Source organism: Nematostella vectensis, chromosome 14 (assembly GCF_932526225.1).
Source record: "Nematostella vectensis chromosome 14, jaNemVect1.1, whole genome shotgun sequence".
NCBI classification, from domain to species: domain Eukaryota; kingdom Metazoa; phylum Cnidaria; class Anthozoa; order Actiniaria; family Edwardsiidae; genus Nematostella; species Nematostella vectensis.
In genome coordinates, this window is record NC_064047.1 from 12,228,801 (window position 1) to 12,254,565 (window position 25,765).

The window sequence follows — 25,765 nt, forward strand, 5'->3', positions numbered from 1 at the left end:
TCGCTAAGTCAGGGCCTGGGACAGAGATCAGTAACCGAAGACTCGTTACCATGGAAATATGGTCGCCATGTTCGGTTAGTCTTAACTTTAAACACCAATGACCATGTTGAGAAAAACAGCGGAGGAAGCAGTTTTTACTAGATGATTGACATAGAGACTTATAAAAAATTGATATCTTTCAGCTAAGTAATATGCTCCTTACGAGGTCAGCAAACGTAGCTATCATTTTTTTATCAGCTTCATTACTTTTGACCGAGCTGCCAACGACAACAATCAACCGGTATCAAACTTAACAATTTAACTTAATTTAACTTAAACAATTTAACGTTATTTGTTTAACTATCAGGAAACTTACATTAACTAAAACCATAGTATCAATTTTTTTTAATATTTTAATATACGACTGCGCCGGAAATACAGTGGTTGAGTCAGAAATTGGGGTCAAATGACAATTCCCGTGATAGAAATTTGAAGAACCAGAAGAACCGTGAATAAATCATTTATAGATAAAAAGATTTACAGATAGAAAGTCTCTACATCGATCCACAGATAAAACATAAGGTTATTCTTAAGGTTACTTTTGTGCATGTTTGTTTGTATTCGGTGAATGAAAGACCTATCATGTGCCGACTACATAAAGGAAATTAAAACTCACATAAATATTGCTTTCAACAAAAGCCACATCTTGCAACGGTAGTAAAAGGGTTGTTCGAGTGCATTACTCAGTGTGCTTTTGTTATTCCGCGATCTTCTCTGCCAAACCGGCTGCCTAAAATGTGTCGGTAAATATTCGCTCATGTGAACATGGATTTCGTGGTGAAATACACGTTTGGTTGTCAAATGAATATGGATTTTTAGGGGTGAGTTTACCGGAAACGAGATTTATATTGTCAGAGTCATCTAGTCATGTGTCATGTGTCGGAACTGCAAATGTTTAGAGTGTGATGGAAGGTTAACAGTTCGATTGTTCTGAGCAAGGCTGTGCTATGCTAGTGTTGTATTCCTTTTAGTCGCAATTAAAAGTTGTGTATTTGTTTTGGACTCTGTTTATGGGTTTACCGCCGGGGCAAAACCCTTAATTATGCTTTAAAAGTTGCAAGTGTTTTTTCCTTTATTCCCTTTGTCCATTACCGCAATTCCTTGAGGTCGATTTCGGGGACTCCTCGGTATGGTTTCGGGTCCCGGGATCACTTTGGGTACTTTTTGGGATCATTTCGGGTCCTGGGATCGTTTCGGGTCCTGGGATCATTTCGGGTCCTGTACAAATGTTCCATACATTTATGATAAATGAGGCCTTTTTCGTTTCATGGCAGGATGGAGGTTGCATTGTGATATACACGCATTATACAATATTAATATGAATATTATTTTTTTAACAAATACGTCTTTTTTCTTTTCATGCCAATATTAACTTACTATTCATTTCAAGTACCAGCGACCAAGCCTCCGATGACGACAGAAAGCGCTACCTCAACAGGTAAAAACGTAACCGATTGCGCAGAGATACAAACGCGTTATTAGTTTTGTGTTAAATGAAACAAAATATATAACAGGTGACTATAGTGAAAATTGTGTTTTTGCTTTAAAGCCGAAAGAAACAGCCTCTGTCAAAACTTTCTCTTAAAAGTAAGGGATTTCCTCTCTCCTATGTAGGGAGCGGTAATAATATGTTGCCAGACCTAAAAAAATATCCAGGAGTCAATGGGTTAAGTGTAGTAGTTCTTCTAGTTATCCAGGAGTCAATGGGTTAAGTGTAGTAGTTCTTCTAGTTATCCAGGAGTCAATGGGTTAAGTGTAGTAGTTCTTCTAGTTATCCAGGAGTCAATGGGTTAAGTGTAGTAGTTCTTCTAGTTATCCAGGAGTCAATGGGTTAAGTGTAGTAGTTCTTCTAGTTATCCAGGAGTCAATGGGTTAAGTGTAGTAGTTCTTCTAGTTATCCAAATCCTGTTGATCCTTTTTTAGAACTGGTGACCCAGCTTCCAACCGCAACGGAGAGAGTCACTTTGGCAGGTAAATGACATCAAGAAGCAAAATGTATAGAGCCATTAGTCAGTCGCTAAGTCAGGGCCTGGGACAGAGATCAGTAACCGAAGACTCGTTACCATGGAAACATGGTCGCCATGTTCGGTTAGTCTTAACTTTAAACACCAATGACCATGTTGAGAAAAACAGCGGAGGAAGCAGTTTTTACTAGATGATTGACATGGGAGACTTATAAAAAAATTGATATCTTTCAGCTAAATAATATGCTCCTTACGAGGTCAGCAAACGTAGCTATCATTTTTTTATCAGCTTCATTACTTTCGACCGAGCTGCCAACGACAACAATCAACCGGTATCAAACTTATTATATAATATTGTTGATAGAAACGAAATAACTTAATGTTAAATAAGGAATAATTCGATCAAGCTGCCAAAGACAACGGTCAGAGTTACTTCAATAGCTGAATAATTAAATCAACAGATATTCAACTTGTTATATAACACTGATCGACCCAAAATAAACTAATGTTAATAACAATAACAATAATTTCTTATTAGTGTCGTCGACCAGGTTGCCAACGACAACGATGGGAGTTACTTCGAAAGGGGAAAAATACAATCAACTGATATCAAACGTTTTATACATTTTTTTTATGATCGAAACGAAAAAAATTGATGATCCTAATGATAACTTATTAGTAATTTCTTATTAGTATCTTCAAACGAGCTTCCAACGCCAACGAAAAGAGTTACTTCAGAAGATGAATGACACAATAAACAGATATCCAACTTAATATAATATTATATTGCTCATCAACGCAAAATAAACTAATGTGAAAAATAATAAATAACCAATAATTTCTTATTAGTATCCTCGACCGAGCAGCCCACCACAACGGAGAGAGTTACTTCAAAAGGTGAATGATACAACAAACAATTATCAATTTTTTTATATATTGCTCATCAAAGCGCAATGAATCAATGTCAAAAATGATGAAATGAGTACCAACAATTTCGTATAGTAACGTCGACTGTCAACAACAACGTAGAGAATAACTTCAGCATATGATTAGACACAAGGATCCGATAAAAGACAGTGATATTTTTCATATATGAAAACTGCACCATAGCTAAGCTAACATAATATATACTTTTTAAATCGCTAAGTCCTTTCGTTTTTAATTGGCCGTGAGCTATATTTCGTCATCAGCCTATAATACACCAAAAACTGGAAATCGACTCTTCCAGTCGATTTCCAGTTTTTGGTATATTGTATTCATTGTTCTGGTACGAGATCGCGGCAGTTTGGGCTTTTTGATTCTATTCGTCATCAGCCTGCAATGCACTAGCTGTGAACCAGAATTCTTGTAGGCGCAAGTAAGCGCCACCATCGAAAAAGCGCTGGCTTCGCTATGAACAAAGTGATCTTGCTTATATGCAAAATGCTTCATATACAATTACCGCAATTCTTATCTGCACGTGATCCCATGGAACATATTGTGAGAAATAGGTGTAATAAAAATGCTATCATCTTTTTTTATCAGCTTCATCGTCGTTTACCGAGCTGCCAACGACAACAGAGAGAGTTACTTCAGAAGGTGAATGATACAAACTACTGATATCCAACTTAATATATATTGATCATCAACGCGAAATAAATTAATGTCAAAAACAAAAATAACCAATAATTTCTTATTAGTATCTTCGACCGAGCTGCCAACGACAACGGAGAGAGTTACTTCAAAAGGTGAATGATATGCACCAAGAACGAATGAACAATCTGCAATTTAAGGCACTTTTATTGAAAACGCACCATAAGATATCAATCCAAAGACCTTACAGTTATATTTTTACCAGCCTCATCCCCGATGACCGAGCTGCCAACTGTAGCTCTTGGCGTCATTCTCGTGCAAGTCAGGGCGCGCGCTGAAGACATTTTAAAATTGAAAACTTTTGCTTCAATTTCTATTCCAGCTCACAGTAGAGCAATAAGAAAACAGTCTATAAGAAAATCAATCAGTTGAACTGCAAGTTTTGAGCTTGTAGTTTTTGTTCTAATGAAAAAATTGTTGCATGGATTTTTGTGGATTGCGAATGGCAAAAATAAGAGCGTGCTCGTGGCGTAATTTCAGTGCACGTCAGGGCGCGCAGAAGACACTTTTCGCATTTTTAGTGTAAACACTGGAATATTAAATAAAATTTCACAAAAATTAAAAACTAAAATAAAAATTTCACAGTTGCCCTCGAAACTTTGCTTTTCGGCCAACTGTTTATTTTTCGTACCATTTCTCATCCTTGGACATTATCCGTCGACATTCCAGCCGCCAGAATGGGTTTATTTACTAAATAATTTCCTATTAGTTTCGTCGACCAGGCTGCCAACGACAACAGTGGGAGTTATTTCGAAAGGTGAAAATACAATTAACTGATATCAGACTTTTTATAGATTATTGTCCAAACGAACTAAATTAATGCTTATAATGAGAACCAATAATTTCTTATTAGTATCTTCAAACGAGCTGCCAACGACAACAGAGAGAGTAACTTTAAAAGGTAAATGATAAAATATACAGATATATATATTTTTTTAAATACTGCTCGTCGAAACGGAATGAATCATTGTTAAAAATAATTAAATAAGTACCAATAATTTCTTAATAGTATCGTCGACCGAGCTGTCAACAACAACGGAGAGAATTGCTTAAGCATATGATCAGGCACTAAGTTTTAAAAAGCCGTGATGTTTTTAATCTATGAAAACTGCACCATAGATAAGCTAACATAATATATACTTTCAAAATCGCTACGTCTATTCGTTTTTGATTGGCCAAGAGCTATATGTCGTCATCAGCCTGCAATGCACTAGCTGTGAACCAGAATTCTTGCAGGCGCAAGTAGGCGCCATAATTGAAAAAGCGCTGGCTTCGCTATGAACAAAGTGATCTTGCTTATATGCAAAATGCACTACATCCAATTACTGCAATTCTTATCTCCACGTGATCACATGGAAAATATTGTGAGAAATGGGTGTAATAAAAATGCTATCATCTTTTTTTATCAGCTCCGTCGTCGTTTACCGTGCTGCCAACGACAACGGAGAGAGTTACTTCAAAAGGTGAATGATACAAAGTACTGATATCCAACTTAATTATATATATCAATCATCAACGCGAAATAAATTAATGTCAAAAACAAAAATAACCAATAATTTTTTATTAGTATCTACCACCGAGCTGCCAACGACAACGGAGAGAATTACTTCAAAAGGTGAATGATATGCACCAAGAACGAATAAACAATCTGCAATAATTTATGGCACTTTTACTGAAAATGCACCATAAGATATCAATCCAAAGACCTTAAGGTTATATTTTTACCAGCTTCATCCCCGATGACCGAGCTGCCAACTGAAGCTCGTGGCGTCATTCTCGTGCAAGTCAGGGCGCGCGCTGAAGACATTTTAAAATTGAAAACTTTTGCTTCAATTTCTATTCCAGCTCACAGTAGAGCAATAAGAAAACAGTCTATAAGAAAATCAATCAGTTGAACTGCAAGTTTTGAGCTTGTAGTTTTTGTTCTAATGAAAAAATTGTTGCATGGATTTTTGTGGATTGCGAATGGCAAAAATAAGAGCGTGCTCGTGGCGTAATTTCAGTGCACGTCAGGGCGCGCAGAAGACACTTTTCGCATTTTTAGTGTAAACACTGGAATATTAAATAAAATTTCACAAAAATTAAAAACTAAAATAAAAATTTCACAGTTGCCCTCGAAACTTTGCTTTTCGGCCAACTGTTTATTTTTCGTACCATTTCTCATCCTTGGACATTATCCGTCGACATTCCAGCCGCCAGAATGGGTTTATTTACTAAATAATTTCCTATTAGTTTCGTCGACCAGGCTGCCAACGACAACAGTGGGAGTTATTTCGAAAGGTGAAAATACAATTAACTGATATCAGACTTTTTATAGATTATTGTCCAAACGAACTAAATTAATGCTTATAATGAGAACCAATAATTTCTTATTAGTATCTTCAAACGAGCTGCCAACGACAACAGAGAGAGTAACTTTAAAAGGTAAATGATAAAATATACAGATATATATATTTTTTTAAATACTGCTCGTCGAAACGGAATGAATCATTGTTAAAAATAATTAAATAAGTACCAATAATTTCTTAATAGTATCGTCGACCGAGCTGTCAACAACAACGGAGAGAATTGCTTAAGCATATGATCAGGCACTAAGTTTTAAAAAGCCGTGATGTTTTTAATCTATGAAAACTGCACCATAGATAAGCTAACATAATATATACTTTCAAAATCGCTACGTCTATTCGTTTTTGATTGGCCAAGAGCTATATGTCGTCATCAGCCTGCAATGCACTAGCTGTGAACCAGAATTCTTGCAGGCGCAAGTAGGCGCCATAATTGAAAAAGCGCTGGCTTCGCTATGAACAAAGTGATCTTGCTTATATGCAAAATGCACTACATCCAATTACTGCAATTCTTATCTCCACGTGATCACATGGAAAATATTGTGAGAAATGGGTGTAATAAAAATGCTATCATCTTTTTTTATCAGCTCCGTCGTCGTTTACCGTGCTGCCAACGACAACGGAGAGAGTTACTTCAAAAGGTGAATGATACAAAGTACTGATATCCAACTTAATTATATATATCAATCATCAACGCGAAATAAATTAATGTCAAAAACAAAAATAACCAATAATTTTTTATTAGTATCTACCACCGAGCTGCCAACGACAACGGAGAGAATTACTTCAAAAGGTGAATGATATGCACCAAGAACGAATAAACAATCTGCAATAATTTATGGCACTTTTACTGAAAATGCACCATAAGATATCAATCCAAAGACCTTAAGGTTATATTTTTACCAGCTTCATCCCCGATGACCGAGCTGCCAACTGAAGCTCGTGGCGTCATTCTCGTGCAAGTCAGGGCGCGCGCTGAAGACATTTTAAAATTGAAAACTTTTGCTTCAATTTCTATTCCAGCTCACAGTAGAGCAATAAGAAAACAGTCTATAAGAAAATCAATCAGTTGAACTGCAAGTTTTGAGCTTGTAGTTTTTGTTCTAATGAAAAAATTGTTGCATGGATTTTTGTGGATTGCGAATGGCAAAAATAAGAGCGTGCTCGTGGCGTAATTTCAGTGCACGTCAGGGCGCGCAGAAGACACTTTTCGCATTTTTAGGGTAAACACTGGAATATTAAATAAAATTTCACAAAAATTAAAAACTAAAATAAAAATTTCACAGTTGCCCTCGAAACTTTGCTTTTCGGCCAACTGTTTATTTTTCGTACCATTTCTCATCCTTGGACATTATCCGTCGACATTCCAGCCGCCAGAATGGGTTTATTTACTAAATAATTTCTTATTAGTTTCGTCGACCAGGCTGCCAACGACAACAGTGGGAGTTATTTCGAAAGGTGAAAATACAATTAACTGATATCAGACTTTTTATAGATTATTGTCCAAACGAACTAAATTAATGCTTATAATGAGAACCAATAATTTCTTATTAGTATCTTCAAACGAGCTGCCAACGACAACAGAGAGAGTAACTTCAAAAGGTAAATGATAAAATATACAGATATATATATTTTTTTTAAATACTGCTCGTCGAAACGGAATGAATCATTGTTAAAAATAATTAAAAAAGTACCAATAATTTCTTAATAGTATCGTCGACCGAGCTGTTAACAACAACGGAGAGAATTGCTTAAGCATATTATCAGGCACTAAGTTTTAAAAAGCCGTGATGTTTTTAATCTATGAAAACTGCACCATAGATAAGCTAACATAATATATACTTTCAAAATCGCTACGTCTATTCGTTTTTGATTGGCCGTTAGCTATATGTCGTCATCAGCCTGCAATGCACTAGCTGTGAACCAGAATTCTTGCAGGCGCAAGTAGGCGCCATAATTGAAAAAGCGCTGGCTTCGCTATGAACAAAGTGATCTTGCTTATATGCAAAATGCACTACATCCAATTACTGCAATTCTTATCTCCACGTGATCACATGGAAAATATTGTGAGAAATGGGTGTAATAAAAATGCTATCATCTTTTTTTATCAGCTCCGTCGTCGTTTACCGTGCTGCCAACGACAACGGAGAGAGTTACTTCAAAAGGTGAATGATACAAAGTACTGATATCCAACTTAATTATATATATCAATCATCAACGCGAAATAAATTAATGTCAAAAACAAAAATAACCAATAATTTTTTATTAGTATCTACCACCGAGCTGCCAACGACAACGGAGAGAATTACTTCAAAAGGTGAATGATATGCACCAAGAACGAATAAACAATCTGCAATAATTTATGGCACTTTTACTGAAATTGCACCATAAGATATCAATCCAAAGACCTTAAGGTTATATTTTTACCAGCTTCATCCCCGATGACCGAGCTGCCAACTGAAGCTCGTGGCGTCATTCTCGTGCAAGTCAGCGCGCGCGCTGAAGACATTTCAAAATTGAAAACTTTTGCTTCGATTTCTATTCCAGCTCTCAGTAGAGCAATAAGAAAACCGTCTAGAAGAAAATCAATCAGTTGAACTGCAAGTTTTGAGCTTGTAGTTTTTGTTCTAATGAAAAAATTGTTGCATGGATTTTTGTGGATTGCGAATGGCAAAAATAAGAGCGTGCTCGTGGCGTTATTTCAGTGCACGTCAGGGCGCGCAGAAGACACTTTTCGCATTTTTAGTGTAAACACTGGAATATTAAATAAAATTTCACAAAAATTAAAAAAATAAAATAAAAATTTCACAGTTGCCCTCGAAACTTTGCTTTTCGGCCAACTGTTTATTTTTCGTACCATTTCTCATCCTTGGACATTATCCGTCGACATTCCAGCCGCCAGAATGGGTTTATTTACTAAATGATTTCTTATTAGTTTCGTCGACCAGGCTGCCAACGACAACGGTGGGAGTTATTTCGAAAGGTGAAAATACAATTAAATGATATCAGACTTTTTATAGATTATTGTCCAAACGAACTAAATTAATGCTTATAATGAGAACCAATAATTTCTTATTAGTATCTTCAAACGAGCTGCCAACGACAACAGAGAGAGTAACTTCAAAAGGTAAATGATAAAATATGCAGATATATTTTTTTTTAAATACTGCTCGTCGAAACGGAATGAATCATTGTTAAAAATAATTAAATAAGTACCAATAGTTTCTTAATAGTATCGTCGACCGAGCTGTCAACAACAACGGAGAGAATTGCTTAAGCATATGATCAGGCACTGAGTTTTAAAAAGCCGTGATATTTTTAATCTATGAAAACTGCACCATAGATAAGCTAACATAATATATACTTTTAAAATCGCTACGTCTATTCGTTTTTTATTGGCCAAGAGCTATATTTCGTCATCAGCCTGTACAGCAAAAACTGGAATTCGACTCTGCCAAATTTTCGTCTTTTATAAGACTTCTGCAGGGCAGACTGAAGAAGGTGAATTATTACAAGCTCATATACATGGGAATAGTGGCGCGAGACGCAAAAACATCACAACTGACAAAAACGCGCATCTCTACATGGGTTCCTACTACAAAAAAAAGTCATCACTATTAAGACCCCGCGGGTAGGATACGTGAGCGCTAGCCAATCAGAGGCGTATATAAAAATAACTGCTTGTTTTAAAAATAGCTTCACGGACGACATCATTGGAACATACCCTAAGACGGGGGATTCGTTCTCTTACATCATGGTCTTTTGTATGGTATCAATCCACCTTATAGTTATATTTTTTTACACCAGCTGATTCAATGTAATTATCTTATTTTTATCAGCTTCATCAGCGTCGACCGACCTGCCAACGTCACCGGAGAGGGTTACTTCAGAAGGTAAAAGATACAATCAACAGATATCCAACATAATATATATTGCCCACAACGCAAATTAAATTAATGCCAAAAACAATAATTTCTTATTAGTATCGTCGACCGAGCTTCAACAACGATTAAAAAAAATATTAGCTGAGGGGAGAGAGGAGGGATGTTATGAGATGCGCAGATATTGACCGTTTTAAGTGTGGGGATGTAGACGCAGAGCGATACACTCCTGACCATCAGGCTCATAAAGCAGGAGTTTGTGGTTTCGTTTTTCAATTCATAAGCAGAAGTTTATGTACGAAGCTTACTTTTTGTTTCAGATCCGACCACATCCACAAATATCCGGAGCACTGCGAAAGTGCCAATTGCAGCAGGTGTCTATTGCAGCCATACATTTTAATATTTCATTTTTTCATACAATGTTATAGTTTTATTTTTATCTAAACATTCTTATTTTTACCCAAACTTGTTTAACTGGCTTATTTGAATACTTTTCTAGAATATACTGCACAGTGTCGTTTGAAGATTCCTTGGAGAAATGAGCTGTCTGATAAAAGAAGTAAAGAGTATAACGACTTGCAAACGTCTTTGGAAAAAAAGGTACTTTAAAGCATCTTGCACAGGAGTACTCAGCCATCAGGATAAAGTCTCGAAGTCAAAGCACGTGTCTAGAGGGGGTCCGGTGGTCATTTGACGAGATGAGCTCAACTCCGTTTGATTCCCTCGTTGGTTGTTAAGAAAAAAATAAACATTTTATTTGTGTATTTGATAGGAAAAGTTCCTAGATAGATCTAGTCACCTATCATTAGAACTAAGGATACCTGTTTGAACATAATTGATCCGTGATCAATGAATTGCTCATCTGGACTCAACCCTGCAATTTTCTCTGGACACGCGGCCACAGAAACTGTAAATCTTCCATCAATCAGGACTCTATCAAAAGGGCGCCCAAAGGATTATTTATGAGCATGTTTTAGCTTGATCCTTGAAACTTTATTAAGTGCAGCCGCGTAGCAATGCAGTTCACAGTAACACCATTTTAACCACGACTTGGTGGAGCTCAGGCAACTCCAACAATTGAGAGTGCATTTTCCATCAGTTTCAGGCAACCTACAAGAATGATGCAGATTTCCAGAGAGTCAACATTGAATCGTTCAGGTGAGCCAACTTTCATTTCATTTTTTTTAAACTAAGAATTCACAGCTATTTTCTGTGCCCCTTTCGAATATATTTTTATTTCGCTTTTTTGAGTTTTGAAGTTTGATTATCGACAGCAAGGGAAGTGTTATAGCCAAGTTTAAGCTATTTTTCAAAACTGAGAAGAAGGACCCGCTTGGACCTTTGGCAGATGAACTCAAGGATGGGAAGCTTGGTGACATCAACGCAGATCCGAACTCGCTTAAGATCTTACGTAAGTACACCCACACTGCACAGCAACAACAAGAATGAGCAGTACCACATCAGCTGCAATGATCCCTTATTAATAGACACTATTTGTTTCTATATTTTGAATATTTCAACTGCACAGCAGCTGGTATTTGATTCAAATGCGAACAAAACAATAACGGCAACAGGATAAGATTTGACAAGTTTATTATTTTGCTTTGCTTTGTTCATGAATAGGCCCCCAAGAGAAAGAACAAGAAGAATCTTCTCAGACCGAAATTGTGGTAATCGCTGTGGTTGTGGTCATTGTTGCTGTCCTAGTGGCTGTCGCTTGCTGTATACTGTTCCGTCGTAAATACTACTACTACGACTTGGAAAAGAAATCTCGCAAGCCACCAGAGAAGGATCCTGAACGCTTCACATACGAGAATCCCGAGTACTGTGACATCCCTGAGCTGGAAAACAACCGCGAAGGCGTCACCAAGCCCGCGCCTCTTTACGAGATCATATCGCCAAGCCTTCCAACAAAGAATTACGTTGTACCTAGAGAAGTGCTTGAAGCTAAAAATCACACGTACGAGGAGCTTAAGGCAGCCAAACCGATCTATCAGACCCTGACACCTGGAGTATCACAAGAAGAACAACAGAACAAACCCTCTTTTCAGGCAAAAGCGCGCCATAGCGTTTATCATAACGCTGGTTTTCAAAACTAGCCTACGTTCACTGAGTTATTTCCCATTCTAAACAGATTTTGTTGCTTTTTTAATTGCTAACTTAATTCTTCTCCTTACTGTGCTGTGTGACTATAACAAGACGGGATTTTGTTTCATAACTTTTTATACTTGAAAGTCATGAGATCCATTGCCCCTTTGATATCCAGGTACATATTTTTGGGGATAACTCACAATGAACTCTAATTACTTTGAGTGTGACAAGTTTTCATTGTCCAATTTTCAACGTCATCTCGAAACGGCTTTTCCACATGACATGACAACAAACAAAATGGACAACAGACGCGTAGTTCTCGCTGACCGCTGTAGAGCGTGTCATTCTGCAAATATAATCAATGCACGAAACATCGATAACGCACGTATTTCACAAACGTTTTACAAACATATACTCGAATTTTTTTCACATTTTTAAATAAGAAAGGAATGACTTAGCTGCGAACCTGCTAAAGTTAACGGAAAAAAAAGTGCTAAAAATGTGTTTTTGTTAATTTTTCCATTGAGGATATCGAAAAAAATATTTGTAGTTTAATTATTTTGAACAAAAAAAATTTTGGACTCGCATCTTCGAGAGTTATTTTAGAAAAGGAATTTAGACGCTTTGGTCTTGAGTCCGTTAGCTACTAAAAGGAAGCTAAGTCTGACCATTGGCCAAGTTTTTACATAAGAAGAAATCAGACTTGGCTTTATTAAGCAGGTAAAATGTTTATTACACGGCATAATTCATGAATAATTATAGAGTCACGTGTGAATGTTGCAATGCGCAGTCAGTGGTTATTGGTAGCGAAGGCCTCATGATTGCAATGGTTGCCTCATGTTCTCATGGTTGTGTCACGGCAGTTCAACGGTAGCTCGATGCAGCACAAAGAATAACAGCTTATCGCCTGCACTCAGGTCACGCATCATACTCTGAAAACCACACCATCTTGTCAGTATCTGTATCAGTCCGTATCGAGCTACCAAAGGAGTTGCCTCCTTAGAATAAAAGCACATTAAAAGGACCTGTATCCTTAGGAGACAAGCACATTAAAACGGAGTGTGGTACAAGCTCTATTCCATCGTTAGCTGTATAGTGTTTAATGGCAAAATAAATACCGGTACTGCCCCAAAAGTGTTTCTTCTTTGAGTTGTTTTGAATATAGCTCCACTATGCCACAGCCTAATCGAACAGAAGTACAACAGTAGAAAAAATTGGTCGACCCCGCTGTACCTTGTAAAAACAAAACGTCTAAGGCCTAGTTTAAAGGCCGTATTAACTTCGCATTAAATTCAGCCGTATTAAATTTTACAATTTTATACATGGTTAATTCGGCGACTAAAACCATTAATATGATGAATGAGGTAGGGATGACCGAATTTTACGAAACTTCACAGAGGTAATTAAAATGATCACTTCTAAACGCTCAGTGAGTTTCGTGTTTTTTTTATTAATAATTTCTCACAAAACCCAATAGCGCTTCTCCACGTGATTGCGACCAAGGCGAACTTGAAACGGTCCGGCGTAATCAAGTCTTACGTATTTGAACGGCGTACTGACACCAGCGAGACGCGTAGCTGGCAAAGTCATTCATCTTCTGATTCATCGGCTCCAGATGACGGCGATGGCATAACGGACACATCACTGTGCAGTTCTTGATCCCAGCTCGACCGCGCAAGATCCAGAATTTCTCCCGCATGTGGATAAACACGTGCTCCACTCCCGCGTGGATGAGTTTGCGGTGATAATCAGTCACTATCAGACGTGTGACGTCATACCCATGGTCGAAGATCACCGGGTGCTTGACCTCCCATGGTAAATCAGCTTTGTCAATTCTACCCCCTACACGAAGCACTCCATCGACTAGCTGCGGGTCGAGGCTTACAAATCTACTTGTACGAGGAACAGGGTGTCCCTTGGACAATGACTCAATACTGGAAAACCTTGCTTCTTGTGTCTACTTGGTCCAGTATAACTCAGCGTCCGCTATCTCTTGTACACTGAGTGCTCCGCTCTTGCGTTGATCTCTATTACGTTATTTGTAGCGGAAACACTATCACACGGCGCAGTTTCAACCAGCTTGAGTACGCAGCTGCGTCAATCAATGGTTGGGTCGCTTCTGCTCGTACTCTCAGGATCTTCTTCTTCAGCTCCGCCTTTTCAGATGGTGGTGCAACAGTTGGAACCTGATCAACTGTCCAATCTTGTACTTGTAGCTTTACGAATTACGGTCCCTGAATTCATACGGACTGTGCATGTATCTCACTTGCAGTGAGAGTGGCGACATCTGCGATATTCACCTCTGTGCAAACGTGGTGCCACTGGATGGGGTCGCTGTCTGTCAACACTTGCGCCATTCGGTTGGCTATGAACGGGCGGAAATTCCTCGGCTCTCCTCGGATCCATCACAAGGCACTAGTGGAATCTGACAGATAAATCACGTTACGCATACTCAGATCATGCTGCTCACATATTGTCTTTGCGAGTCGCACGGCTAACTGACACGCCATCAGCTCTACTCTTGGGATGGAGATAGGCTTTATTGGCATAAGGCGCGTCTTGGCGACAACTACGTGACACGTGACATTATGAACTGCTGACGTCGTGCGCATGTAGACGGCCTCGGCGCATGCCTCCTCTGACGCATCACAGAACACGCCTAGCTACTTCGTCCATGGCATACTGGGTTGGCGGTAAAGGTATCGTGGGACAACAAAGGACTTCAAGGCGGCCACCTCTCCTTCCTACTTGCTCCACTCTGAGGACAAATCCGACGGCTGTATATAATCATACCATATCACGTGAACACGTGACCACGTACGCTGCATCATGACCTTGGCGCGTACTACATACGGACTCGCCCATCCTAACGGGTCATACAGTTCAGCCAATCTCTTGAGTATTCCACTCTTTGTGCTTAGTACTGGAGGGCGGTCGACGTGTGCAAATTCAAATCCTAGGGTGACAGTTTGAGGGTTCCATTTCACTTCCAGTGTGTCCTTGTGGCAGCTCTCTCAATTCCAATGCTTCTTTGGGAACGTTACGCTCCGCCTCGGGTACTGAGTGGACGACGAAATCCACTTGCGCATGGGAAATCCTCCCTTGGTCGTAAGTGCGGTAACATCCTCACGTAGTTTAACGGCTTGTTCTTTACTCTCACAGCACGTATACAGGTCATCAACAAAAATATCACGCTTGACTGCGGCGGCTGTTTCCGGCTAGCGGTCTTCGTTATCCTCTGCAGTGCGCTTAACAGCGAAATTCGCTCTACACGGCGACGACTTGTGACCAAACACGAGACAGTTCATCTCATAAACATCTCATACACATTGGTCTATCAGTCTATAAACTCGCCAAAGATAGTGAATGATTTTTATCGAAGTAACCAGGCCGCTTATTGTCTCGATCTTAGAGGGTTGAGTTATGGGAAATGATTTGACCTCGGATGACGCTACCTACAGCTTAACGTTTATTAAACTAAGGGCTGATTTACCTGAAAGAACCGAAAAAGAGAGGATACCTTTCCCAAAACTCAGAAAATCAAACCCTATCCCCTAGAGAAGGATATTGGGCGGAACTTTTAGGGGAAAGCCAAGGAGAGGCCCGTGAGCTCTTTTTTCTCAGAGAATATTCGGGTTAATGTGGGGGCAGCAGGCGCCTCGCCAATCGAAGGGGTGGTGCTAGCTGCTAGTGCTGAGGCTGTTGTGCCGGCGTTCATTACTTTGTCTTTTTGGGTGTAGTACTCCGCTGTTACGACTGACGACCAACCAACATGTCAAGCTATATCCTCGTAAGGTACTCCAAGTAGTGAGAGAGTGATGGAGCATCCGCTACGAAAGCTATGCATCGTTTCACCATTATGAATACCAGCCGGCTTAAGTTGTAAAGAGAGTCTGTTTGCTATGGCTGAACCCACGAAGGGATCGTCCGATACTTCGTTGTTTTTGGATAGAACTCGAAACAGATAACCATACCTCAAGTTGATGCCCATCAAATCACATAGTTTTATATAGACGGTTAGGTTTGCCACGAGGCATACCTTGTTGTCTGAACACTTTTTTTATCTGGAAGGTGTTGGATTTCCCAACACCCCTTAGTGTCTTTCCAAAAGTGTGACGGAACAAAAAACCTTGCTTGTCCGGGAGTAGTGCGACTTCTTTCGTGAATACCCTGCCTAAGTCTGAGCCCCTATCCCCAGTATAAAAGTCTAGGCAAAAGAAAGCCATATCGCGCACATAAGTGTAACGTTGGGGTGCGGTGCAGCTCGGGGAAAAGACTAGAGATTTAAAATATGCGCACAGTTGAGCCATCTTGTCAAAGAATATTGGAACAGCCTGTTTTGGGAAGATTAATGCGTTAGCTTGTTCTTCGCAAACGGAGGAAAGGTACTGTTTCACAGAGTGGTGTGCGGCTGGGTTACCTACTCCGAGCATGTTGTTCCATTCGCCCCCCCCCCCCCTTCCTGCTTCGATGAAGATGGACCTTAACTTCCCTATAGTGCTGTCTACTGTACCTGCTGCTAAACTGCTAGGGTATGCGCAGTGACTTTCACTTGTAGATCCAAAGTATTTGCACTTTGGAGTGTGTACCTTGGTCCTCCCCTTACGATCTTAATGGACAAGAAATCTCGTTATGTCCGAGGGAGAGGCAGATGTCAGAGTTTTTTTGAGAGGGGAGAGAGTACAAAAAACGCTCAAATTCTACTTGGAGGCCTGATTTTTGTTTCTGATATAGCAGATCGTCGAGTCTGTTTTCAATGGCTTCAAGATTTAAGGGGACTTTTGTCATTTTGCCTTCATGTTGCTCGGTCTTTCTTCTGAGCCACAGCGCTGACAAAAGGCAAATGTCTCATCGTTGGGGTAGCTTCGGGGCATTGAACCGCCTGGACACACATTCTGGATACGAGGGGCAGGACCTAAGTGGAAAAGGGGGGTGTGAATCGTGTGAGATGCGCAAGGAAAAATAAAAAGAACACAAAGTAATATGCCTGTTGCAAGAAATTTATTGTTAACGGCAAATAAATGGGATATTCAAACATTGTCAGTGATTGTCTACGGCGTGTGGAAAGCCGGTGTACTTACATTTGCACAAAGCGGAAAAATCACAAATCCCATTGTAAAGGCTTCTCGATCCACGCAGCGTTACTTGATTTGGACGGGAACAGGAGGGTGTGTTGCCCTTGGTGCCGAGCTTAGAGGCTGCAGTTGAGTTTTGCGTAACGAGGTGCCACCAGTACTTCTTGGGGAAATGTCCGGGGCGATAAGGGTGTAAGTACGCAGCTGCGAGGTTTGAGGTATTTGACAAGAGGGCCAATAAGTGTGAAAGGGGGAAAAACGTACGCGTTTTCCCAGGGTCCGAGGTTTTGCGAGAAAACATTGGTTCCTTCGGCTTTTGCGCATGGGAATGGAGAGAAGAACCTCAGACGGCGTCCCGATAGGTCGAACATCGCGTTTTCTGGTAGCGACATCAGGTCGACGGTATGGGGCCCAAAAGCTGTTTCGACTGACTTCCACGCTTGTGGGCTTAACATGGTGTCTAGATCCGAGAGGGTGCGTGAGGGGGTGTCGGCTGGGTTGGCTTCTGAAGCAATGTACTGTAACGAGATCGAAAGGTTTTTCCCGGCGGAGATCTCGAAGATATCCTTTATTATGTCCGAGATCTTAAGGGATCTGGAAACCTGTCTGCCCCAGCTGTTAACCAACACGAGGTTATCTGAAAACACATCTACTCTGGTGTTTCTGTAAGGACCCAGCAAGTTCTTCAGGGTTCCAAGGAGAGCTAGAGCTTCCTTTACGGCGATTGGTCGCTTTCGCTCGCTTTTGTCCCAATAACCCCTGGTATCCGCTTTAGGCATCCCAGGCACAAAAAGGCAACCGCCCCATGCAAAATTTGAGGCATCTGAGTACAAATGCACCTGCAGGTGAGTTTCGTCTCTCCATGATAAACATCCCTGCCAATTGTCTAGGAAGCGCCAGCAATACTCAAAAAAATGATTTTTCAATAATTTGTCTATAGACTTATATTTGTCTCCGGATTACAGATTCTTTTTAAAATCGAACGAATATTAAATATTTTATGGATTTTTCCTTATTTTTCTCGGCTTGACCCCGAAAAACACTACAAAATTTGAACCAAGTATCGCTACCTGCAGCGCGAAAAATAAACAGCGCAGAAACACAACAACACCACAGGAGGCAACCAGGATATGTGCTCTCAATATTATTTTAATCTCGGCTTAATCCAGTTAAAATAGAATATTTGACAGATTTCCTCAAATATAGCCTCGCATCCATCATTTTGCACGATCGTCAAACCGACAAATTGAGGCCTTAAAAGTCGCATCTGGTACATTGCTCTATCGAAAATGGTCATTTTTCCTGAAAAGACAGTCACTTACTTGCCTAGAATCTGAAATAAAATTTTGGGGATAATAAAATCCGGAGCGCTGAGAGCGCCAAGAAGATACAACACTTCACAGGTATTTGACCTTTCAACTTGGGCTAACTATGACACCAACTGCTGAATTCGCAAGGAAATTTGGCTTTTGCAGAAGCTCCCTCATCGATACAACGCTGAAAACAAATTTGAGTACCAATAAATATGTGTGTTATTACTTGCATTCTTCGTTGTGCGAGATGATTAAAAAAAACACGTATTTGAGTGATTATTTGAATGGATTATAACTAGTCTTGCGTAATGTTTGTGTCCAAAGAATTCGTAACATAGATCAAAACAACAAGCTGAGTGGTTTTAAATTTTCCTCACCTCAGCTTGGGAAAGTTCTTGATAGGCATCGTTTTTTTATCAATGCTTGTTCCTCTACAAACGCATAAAAACGGCTTGCGATCTCGGAATGTTTTTCGTGGTGTTTCCACGTGACCGGCAGCGCACACAGGAATCCCAAAGTTTCTCAAACACAATGCAAAAAAAGAAGAGAAAAGAGAAAGAGCAACCAATCAAAAAATCTGATTCCTTATTTTTGAATAGAATAAAATAAATAATCTCCAACCGTAAGGATTTCTTGAAATTGTAAGCCATCGAAGTTATCGAATGATGGATTTTATTTCAATGCGGAGCGGAAGTTACACATCTTGTGTGAAATTGAAAGTTGGTAATAAACAGATAGTTTTTTATACCAGTACCAGGTACGTTCTATGAGTTTTTATACACTGGTTTCTTCCTGCTGTCCGTTTTGCACAGTTTTAATGAATATGGCTTTTTGCTCATACTCTCAGTTCGTAGGCGGGGCGTGTTTCGCTAGTCAAGACAACCCTGCCGACAAATAATAGAGAATTTTGAGTAAGTCCAAATTAGGGCTTGACAAAACAAGCCATGCTACAAGTATACGAAAGCTAGAATAAGTTCAAATTGGGCTTGACAAACAAGCCAACACGAGAGTTGTGAAAGTAAAAATTAGAGCTAGGCAAACAAAACAAACGAGCATACGAAAATAGTGAAAGTAAAGATTAGAATTTGATGTACAAGCCAACGAGCATACGAGAATAAAGCAAACATAAGGGCTTTTGACAAACAAGTAATACAAAGTATACGAGAGTTTCAAGTAAGTCAACATTAGAGCTTGACAAACAAGCCAACAAATTTACGAGAGTTTAGAACGTAAGAAAATTAGGGCTTGACAAACAAGCCAACAAGTGTACCAGATTTTTGAATGAGTCTAAATTAGGGCTTCACAAACAAGCCAAAAAGTGAACGAAAGTTTTGAATAAGTCCAAATTAGGGCTTCACAAACAAGCCAACAAGTGAACGAAAGTTTTGAATAAAAATTAGGGCTTGACAAATAAGCCAACAAATGTAGGAATGTTTTGAATAAGTCCAGATTAGGACTTGACAAACAAGCCAACAAGTGTAAAAGGGTTTTGAATAACTCCAAATTAGGGCTTGACAAACAAGCCATGCTACAAGCATATACGAGAGTTATGAATAAGTCCGAATTAGGGCTTGACAAACAAGTCAACAAACGTACGAGAGTTATAAGTAAGTAGACAAATACACAAAAAAGCTAGGATAAGTTCGAATTAGGCTTGACAAAAATATATAGCCACTATATGAATAGTAACGAAAGGATAATAAAATATTTTATGTTAATATCTCGTTTCCCTCGGCTCTCTCTGGCTCGACAGCGGCCGCAGCAACAGGCGGGTCCGCTGGGACGGCAATAGCAGGATCAGCCAAAGCAGCTAATTCTGCTGCTGGAGGATCGTGTAGGGCAGCCATTTACAGAAGTACAAAAGTCTGAAAATAGAACGAGAAATGCGAGGAAGCGGAAATGTGTATCCGAAATACCTACACCAGAAAGTATGGCGCGGCAAAGAAAGTCCTGAAAAAAACTCTAAAATGGACATAAACGTTTGCAGAAGGGCTGAGGCGACGTAGCAAAACATAGGTAAAGCGAAATCTACTAGCGACTTACCGGCTTACGTATCTTCTCAGTGAAAACGCGAAGATTCGGTGTTAAAATTTCTTAAAATAAGACGAGACTTGTCAAAGGAATGCTTCTTTAATAAACAAATACCAAGATACACAAAAGGGTTATGCAACCCTCATATTTCGGGACCTTGCGGCATGATTATTCAATAAAAATAGCGGTGGTACTTGCGGTCTTCTGGACGCATACGCACGTGAAAAACATGTCGGAATCGTCGCCCGCAAGTGCGACCGGTCGCTTCAATAAGCCTGTCGCATCAATAAGCCTGGTAGGTCATTATGCAGACTAGGTCCCGCCTCTAGACAGTCGTTCAGACAGATCCCATCATGCATTGCGGCGGAGTCAAACACGATTCTTGGGAGTGGCTTGTGTGGCGACAAAACCGGGTGATGTGGGAGCAGCATTGCTCGGTATCCACCATCCGTTCCTTATTCGAAAGTTTGTGCGCAAACCATTTCTCGACATACGCGCTGATTGCCTTACTGTATCCATCCGAATCTCTCTGAAGGCGGCGCTCAACTGACTCCAGGCGTCTCAAGGCTGTGATGTAGTTGTCGGGTAACAGCGGACGATTTGGCTTCCACAAGAGCACTAACTTGTAACCCGAATCTTTCCGTTTACACGACTCGTTCAGTACATCCAGGACTCTCTGCTCGCTTCGACTGTAAGGCGGCGATTCATCGACGCGAACACCAAATGTGTCTATATCCAAGAACATGCGCAGTTTGTGATTTGCATCGTCTTCGGCTTCTGATACGCGCGCGCGGAGTATGCGCTTCCCCCACCGCTGGATGTCGAAACTGGGCCGGCGATAACCCATCCCAGCGGAGTTTTTTCAGCATTCGGTTCAGTGACCCCACCCTGACTTCTGACTTCCGATGGGGCCATTAACGCTCAAAGCAATTGTATCAAGGCCTAACAAAACATCAACTGTCTCATAGCCGTGTTCTCTACTGGGACGTCGCGCAGGTGTGCATAGCGTCGCTTAACTTCTGACCAATTAACAGCGTCAACGGGCGCGCAGATACTTTTCATTGTCCATGCGCACACAGTTTCTTTAATAGTAGACCACAGAATGGTTGGTGCGCGCGCTCTGACTTGGCTGTGATACTAGCCCCCCCCCCCCCCCCCTACTGTGCCAACGGTTAGGTTTTGCCGAGGACCTGAGACCCCCAGTTGTTACGCAAACCCCGTTCTTATAAGGGTGGTTTCGCTCCCTGAATTCAAAAGCACTAATCCCATGATCACTTGCCCTTAGCCGCTTACAAATGGAACTGCAACAGTTTTCAGCGCTATTTTAGTATTTACGCTATTTGCTTGTGCTTTGCCACAGTGTACCCCCTTGTTCATTTGGGGCAACTCTATTATCAGTGGTTTTTGGGTATCTCTGGATTGGGTTACATGTTACACTTGGGGATTAAAGATGTGCAAAAGTTAATGGTGCCCCCTCTCACAACTATCCGCCCCACAATTCATTGACCTTGAGCAATTCCGTCGCTGATGACCCCCCCCCCCCTGAGACATCCAAAACAGACTTTCTTCTCTTTAACAATGTTCCAGCGTTCATTTACTGGTGCAGCAAATAAAACAGGACATTTCACTTCACTGTGCTCCTTACTACAAAGAGCACACTTTTTCGGCTGCTGCTGCTGCGATTTTACTCCTGCGTGCATAATCTGATACCTCTGGCGGCTTCTCTGCGGGCGTGATTGTTGTGGTTGGGACGCCCTCTTGCTAGGTTCTACCCATTAATTACAGCCTTCGAGCATGCGCTGTGTCTTTTCTCTTCTCGCCCATTCTACAAGACCCTTTACATCTTCATGTAAATCCTAACTTTCTATTCGCCTCACCCACTCATCCCTCTCTTTTGTGGGTAATTTACGGGCTAATTGTGTACACTCTTAAACTCATGACTGAAACTGGGTTGATCTAGTGCAAATACAGCGGCCTGTAGCGCATCTGCAAATTCCTAAAACCCTTACGGTTTCGCTCTTTAATGGGTGGCCAGTCAGTAATTCTATTCAAATTTGCCTCCACAACATCAATAGGATCCCCATGGCTCTCACTCAACAACTTCACGGCTCTGGCATAGTCCCCGGGGACCCTGGTCAGACATTAGATCACTCCCCTTACTTGATCTTTAGAGAGTTATTAAGGTGTGCATCACTGAGGAATTAATTATTATGGACTTAAGGGCTGAAGCTTTACCAATAATAAGGCCACTTATCTCGGCCACCATCCAATATTTGGACTTGGACCCCTTTCAACCCACTCTTGATGCTAATCCCTGACTCAATTTGAGGGTTGCTATCCTTTCTGTTTGAAGCACCGGACTCATGTTTTAATACATTCAAGTATTCAAACACCTAAACTAATGTTTCGGTGAAACAGCTTCTAATTCTTCTTACCCTAATCCGTCAGTTTCTATTAATCCGGGGTCAATTTGCTCTAATTTTTTCGTTACCTCCCTCGATTTTGTTCTGGCTTCTTTAAGGTTTTTGACGAATTGACGGATCTTCGCTTCGCTACCTTTCTTTGCCACGAGTTCTTTCGCTCGATTTGCATTTCTAGTGGCAGTCGACTTCGCCACTTTCCGTTTTGCTGGACACATCTCCTCTTCCGAGATGTCTCTGGCATCTTGTATATCCGGCACGAAGGACCAGCTCTGTTATGGAAGGCGGCTAAAGGTTTATTGTGTGATTGTTCTGACAGCCAAAGAACTCATAAACTCCTATTTTCGTCACAAAATGGCGATTCCCTCAGTCCAAAAGTTTTCCAACTAGTTCACTGTTCTCGCACGGCCTTTTCACAGGCATCCCGCGTACTGTTACAAACAATAACAACAAGTAAAAATACCAAAACGTTACAAATAATTGTTCATAACATTGCACCGGCAAATCCAAAAGAGAAAACCATCAATGGACAAAAAACAGTTCTGCAAAGAACTTGAGCCAAAGCCAATAATTTTTGCGTAGATATATTGCTTCTTTACACGCAATCAGTTAGAAGATGAGCCCATTTCTGCATTTATGCTTAACTAGCAACTACATATTAATTTCGCCAATTTTTGAACGAGTCATAAGGTACAGGTTGGTTTGTGACCTCCGTAACGAAGCAATTCGGAAGAAAATTGTGACTGAAGTAGATCTGACTCTCTAAAGCCCAGAATATTGCTGTAAATCTAGAAACAGCAGCTAAAGATGCCGCTGCAATTGGTCAGCGTAATATGCCAATCAACAAGCTCCAGTCCAAAGACAGGTCTCATCACAGTAAACCTAAGGGGGGGGGGGAGGAGAGTTGTTACAGATGTGGTAGCAAATCGCACCTGTCAGACAAGTGCAGATTTAAAGAGTAATTCTGCCACAGTTGCAATAAGAGAGGGCATATTTCAAAGGCATGTCGCTCGGGACATCAAGAGAAAAATTCTAGTAGGAAAGTCCACTCTGTGAATCCAAGCGGGATGACTGTGAGGGAGAGAAATGTCCAGACAAGGAAGCTGTGATGACAATGCAATAATGGATCATTTAACAAAACACAGTGATGCTGATGTTGATGTTACAATTATTCCAGCTACAGCCGTTGCACGCATACAGCACTTGGGCAGTTTTCTTGAGTGGTTTAGACTACACCATTGTATACAAAAACACTAGCAGTCACGGCAATGCAGACGGATTGTCTAGGCTACCACTTTAGACAACTGAGAGATGATAACGAGTATGATACTGTCGGTATGTTTCATATGAGTCAGGTTCATGACTTACCAGTGTCCGCAGAAGAAATCAAGAATGAGACGCGTCGAGACCCTGTGCTGTCCCAAGTACTACAAGCAGCTATCGACGGTTGGTCACCACGACTTAGTGAGGTTAGTGAGCTACAGCCATATTGGAACTTTGGACATGAACTTTCTATCCATGAAGAATGTTTGTGGTGGGGAATCAGAGTAATTGTACCACCAAAGCTTAGAGACTGAGTCTTCTAATGGACTCGCGGAGTGGTTCGTGCAGACATTTAAGAAGGGCATCTCCGTGTTCAAAGAGAAAGTTTCACTACAAACAAAGGGTGATAACTTGTTACCAGCTTATCGCAATGTTCCTCGTGAAACCACAGGGCAGCCTCCTGCTGTACTGCCAATGGATCGAATATTGAGGTCAAGGATAGATTCCCTCAAGCCTGATGTGCGAAAGACTGTAGAAAAAAAAACAAGAGGCTGCACCTTAAAGAAGGAAGGGAAAGGGGAGACTTAATTGAAGGTCAGACTGTACTAGCTAGGAACTACTCTACAGGACCTAAGTGGTTGCCAGGGGTTATAGATAGACAGACTGGTCCAGTGTCTTATAAAGTTAAGGTCTACAAGGAGGATATACTCATTCGCTTCTCATCTCTGCTTGCGGCGATCCCATCTCGAGCTCCTAGCACCACTACAAAAGATACACTTCTTCTTTGATCTCCTAGCACACTTACACCACCACACAAGATAAACTTCATCTTTGAGCTCCCAGCACACTACACCACCACACAAGATAAACTTCATCTTTTTAACGTCCATTCACTGTCACGGCCATCCCTTCTCATTGGCGTCTTCGCAGTGTCCTGGTGACTTTAGACTTTGTTTCCGCCCATTTGCTTCAATTTGCTGGCATCGTTGTGTTCAAGTGCCGACCTTACGAGCTGTGACCTAAACACAGTGAGAAATTGGACTCCCCTGCGAGATGCCCGAAAGCCGTGGATTTCATTTCTTACGGAGATTCTAAGCACTAAAGTCAGAACGGGGAAATTACTTACCTTGTACTCATACTCATTTGGTTTCGGTTGCACGATGGCGGTAAAGTATAGTTGAGTTAATTTTGTATCCAATATTTGCGGGGCTTGCCGTGTTTTTTCATGTTTTTACAGTCTGTTTTGCGATGGGTTGGACATCGCAACATGTGTCATTTCAATTTTCATGTTGAGCGACTGGTTTGGGACCTCGCCATTAATTTTCTTATAATTCTATTCCATCCAGGGCGACGGTTTTGGACCTCGCAAAAACATTACAACCTTTCACATTGGGCGACTGGTTTGTCATTGATGTTACATTTGGTTGTCATGTGTTCGTTCATGGTGGTGTTTCGTTCATGAGATATGAATATTTTTGTTTTTAATGACATCGGAATATCTTTTGAAACTTGTATTTAACTGGTATGGATTGCGGTCTCTTACGCTGCCATTTTCTTGTTCTTGTATATTTCTGTTTTAAACACAAATACCCATACACTCTTTTTTATAAGAACGCCCAGCCTGAGATTTCACCAAGTCGAATAAGAACATGCTAAGAACATGCTGAGGCTCAGATAGCAGACAATTGTTTTCTTTTTTATTCCTGATTCT

The 25,765-nt window shown here is 40.6% G+C and overlaps 1 protein-coding gene across 1 annotated transcript; it reads left to right on the top strand.

Annotated features, from left to right (window-relative positions):
* Positions 1-1,449: 1,449 nt before the first annotated feature.
* On the top strand, positions 1,450-13,086 carry LOC5504163 (mucin-3A). The gene is made up of 25 exons (XM_048721444.1): positions 1,450-1,477; positions 1,963-2,010; positions 2,853-2,900; positions 3,528-3,581; positions 3,683-3,730; positions 4,345-4,392; positions 4,489-4,536; positions 5,045-5,098; positions 5,203-5,250; positions 5,868-5,915; positions 6,012-6,059; positions 6,568-6,621; positions 6,726-6,773; positions 7,391-7,438; positions 7,535-7,582; positions 8,092-8,145; positions 8,250-8,297; positions 8,916-8,963; positions 9,060-9,107; positions 9,820-9,873; positions 10,182-10,235; positions 10,361-10,461; positions 10,961-11,019; positions 11,136-11,272; positions 11,485-13,086. The coding sequence occupies exons 1-25, from the start codon at positions 1,450-1,452 to the stop codon at positions 11,958-11,960; spliced, it is 1,797 nt and encodes a 598-aa protein (XP_048577401.1). The 3' UTR covers positions 11,961-13,086.
* Positions 13,087-25,765: the final 12,679 nt, after the last annotated feature.

Excerpts from the sequence above, each read along its gene's own strand:
- LOC5504163 (XM_048721444.1), top strand. The coding sequence starts at position 1,450 with ATGACGACAGAAAGCGCTACCTCAACAG. Across the intron at positions 2,901-3,527 it reads GGAGAGAGTTACTTCAAAAG|CTTCATCGTCGTTTACCGAG; the intron begins GTGAATGATACA and ends TTTTTTTATCAG. Across the intron at positions 6,060-6,567 it reads AGAGAGAGTAACTTTAAAAG|CTCCGTCGTCGTTTACCGTG; the intron begins GTAAATGATAAA and ends TTTTTTTATCAG.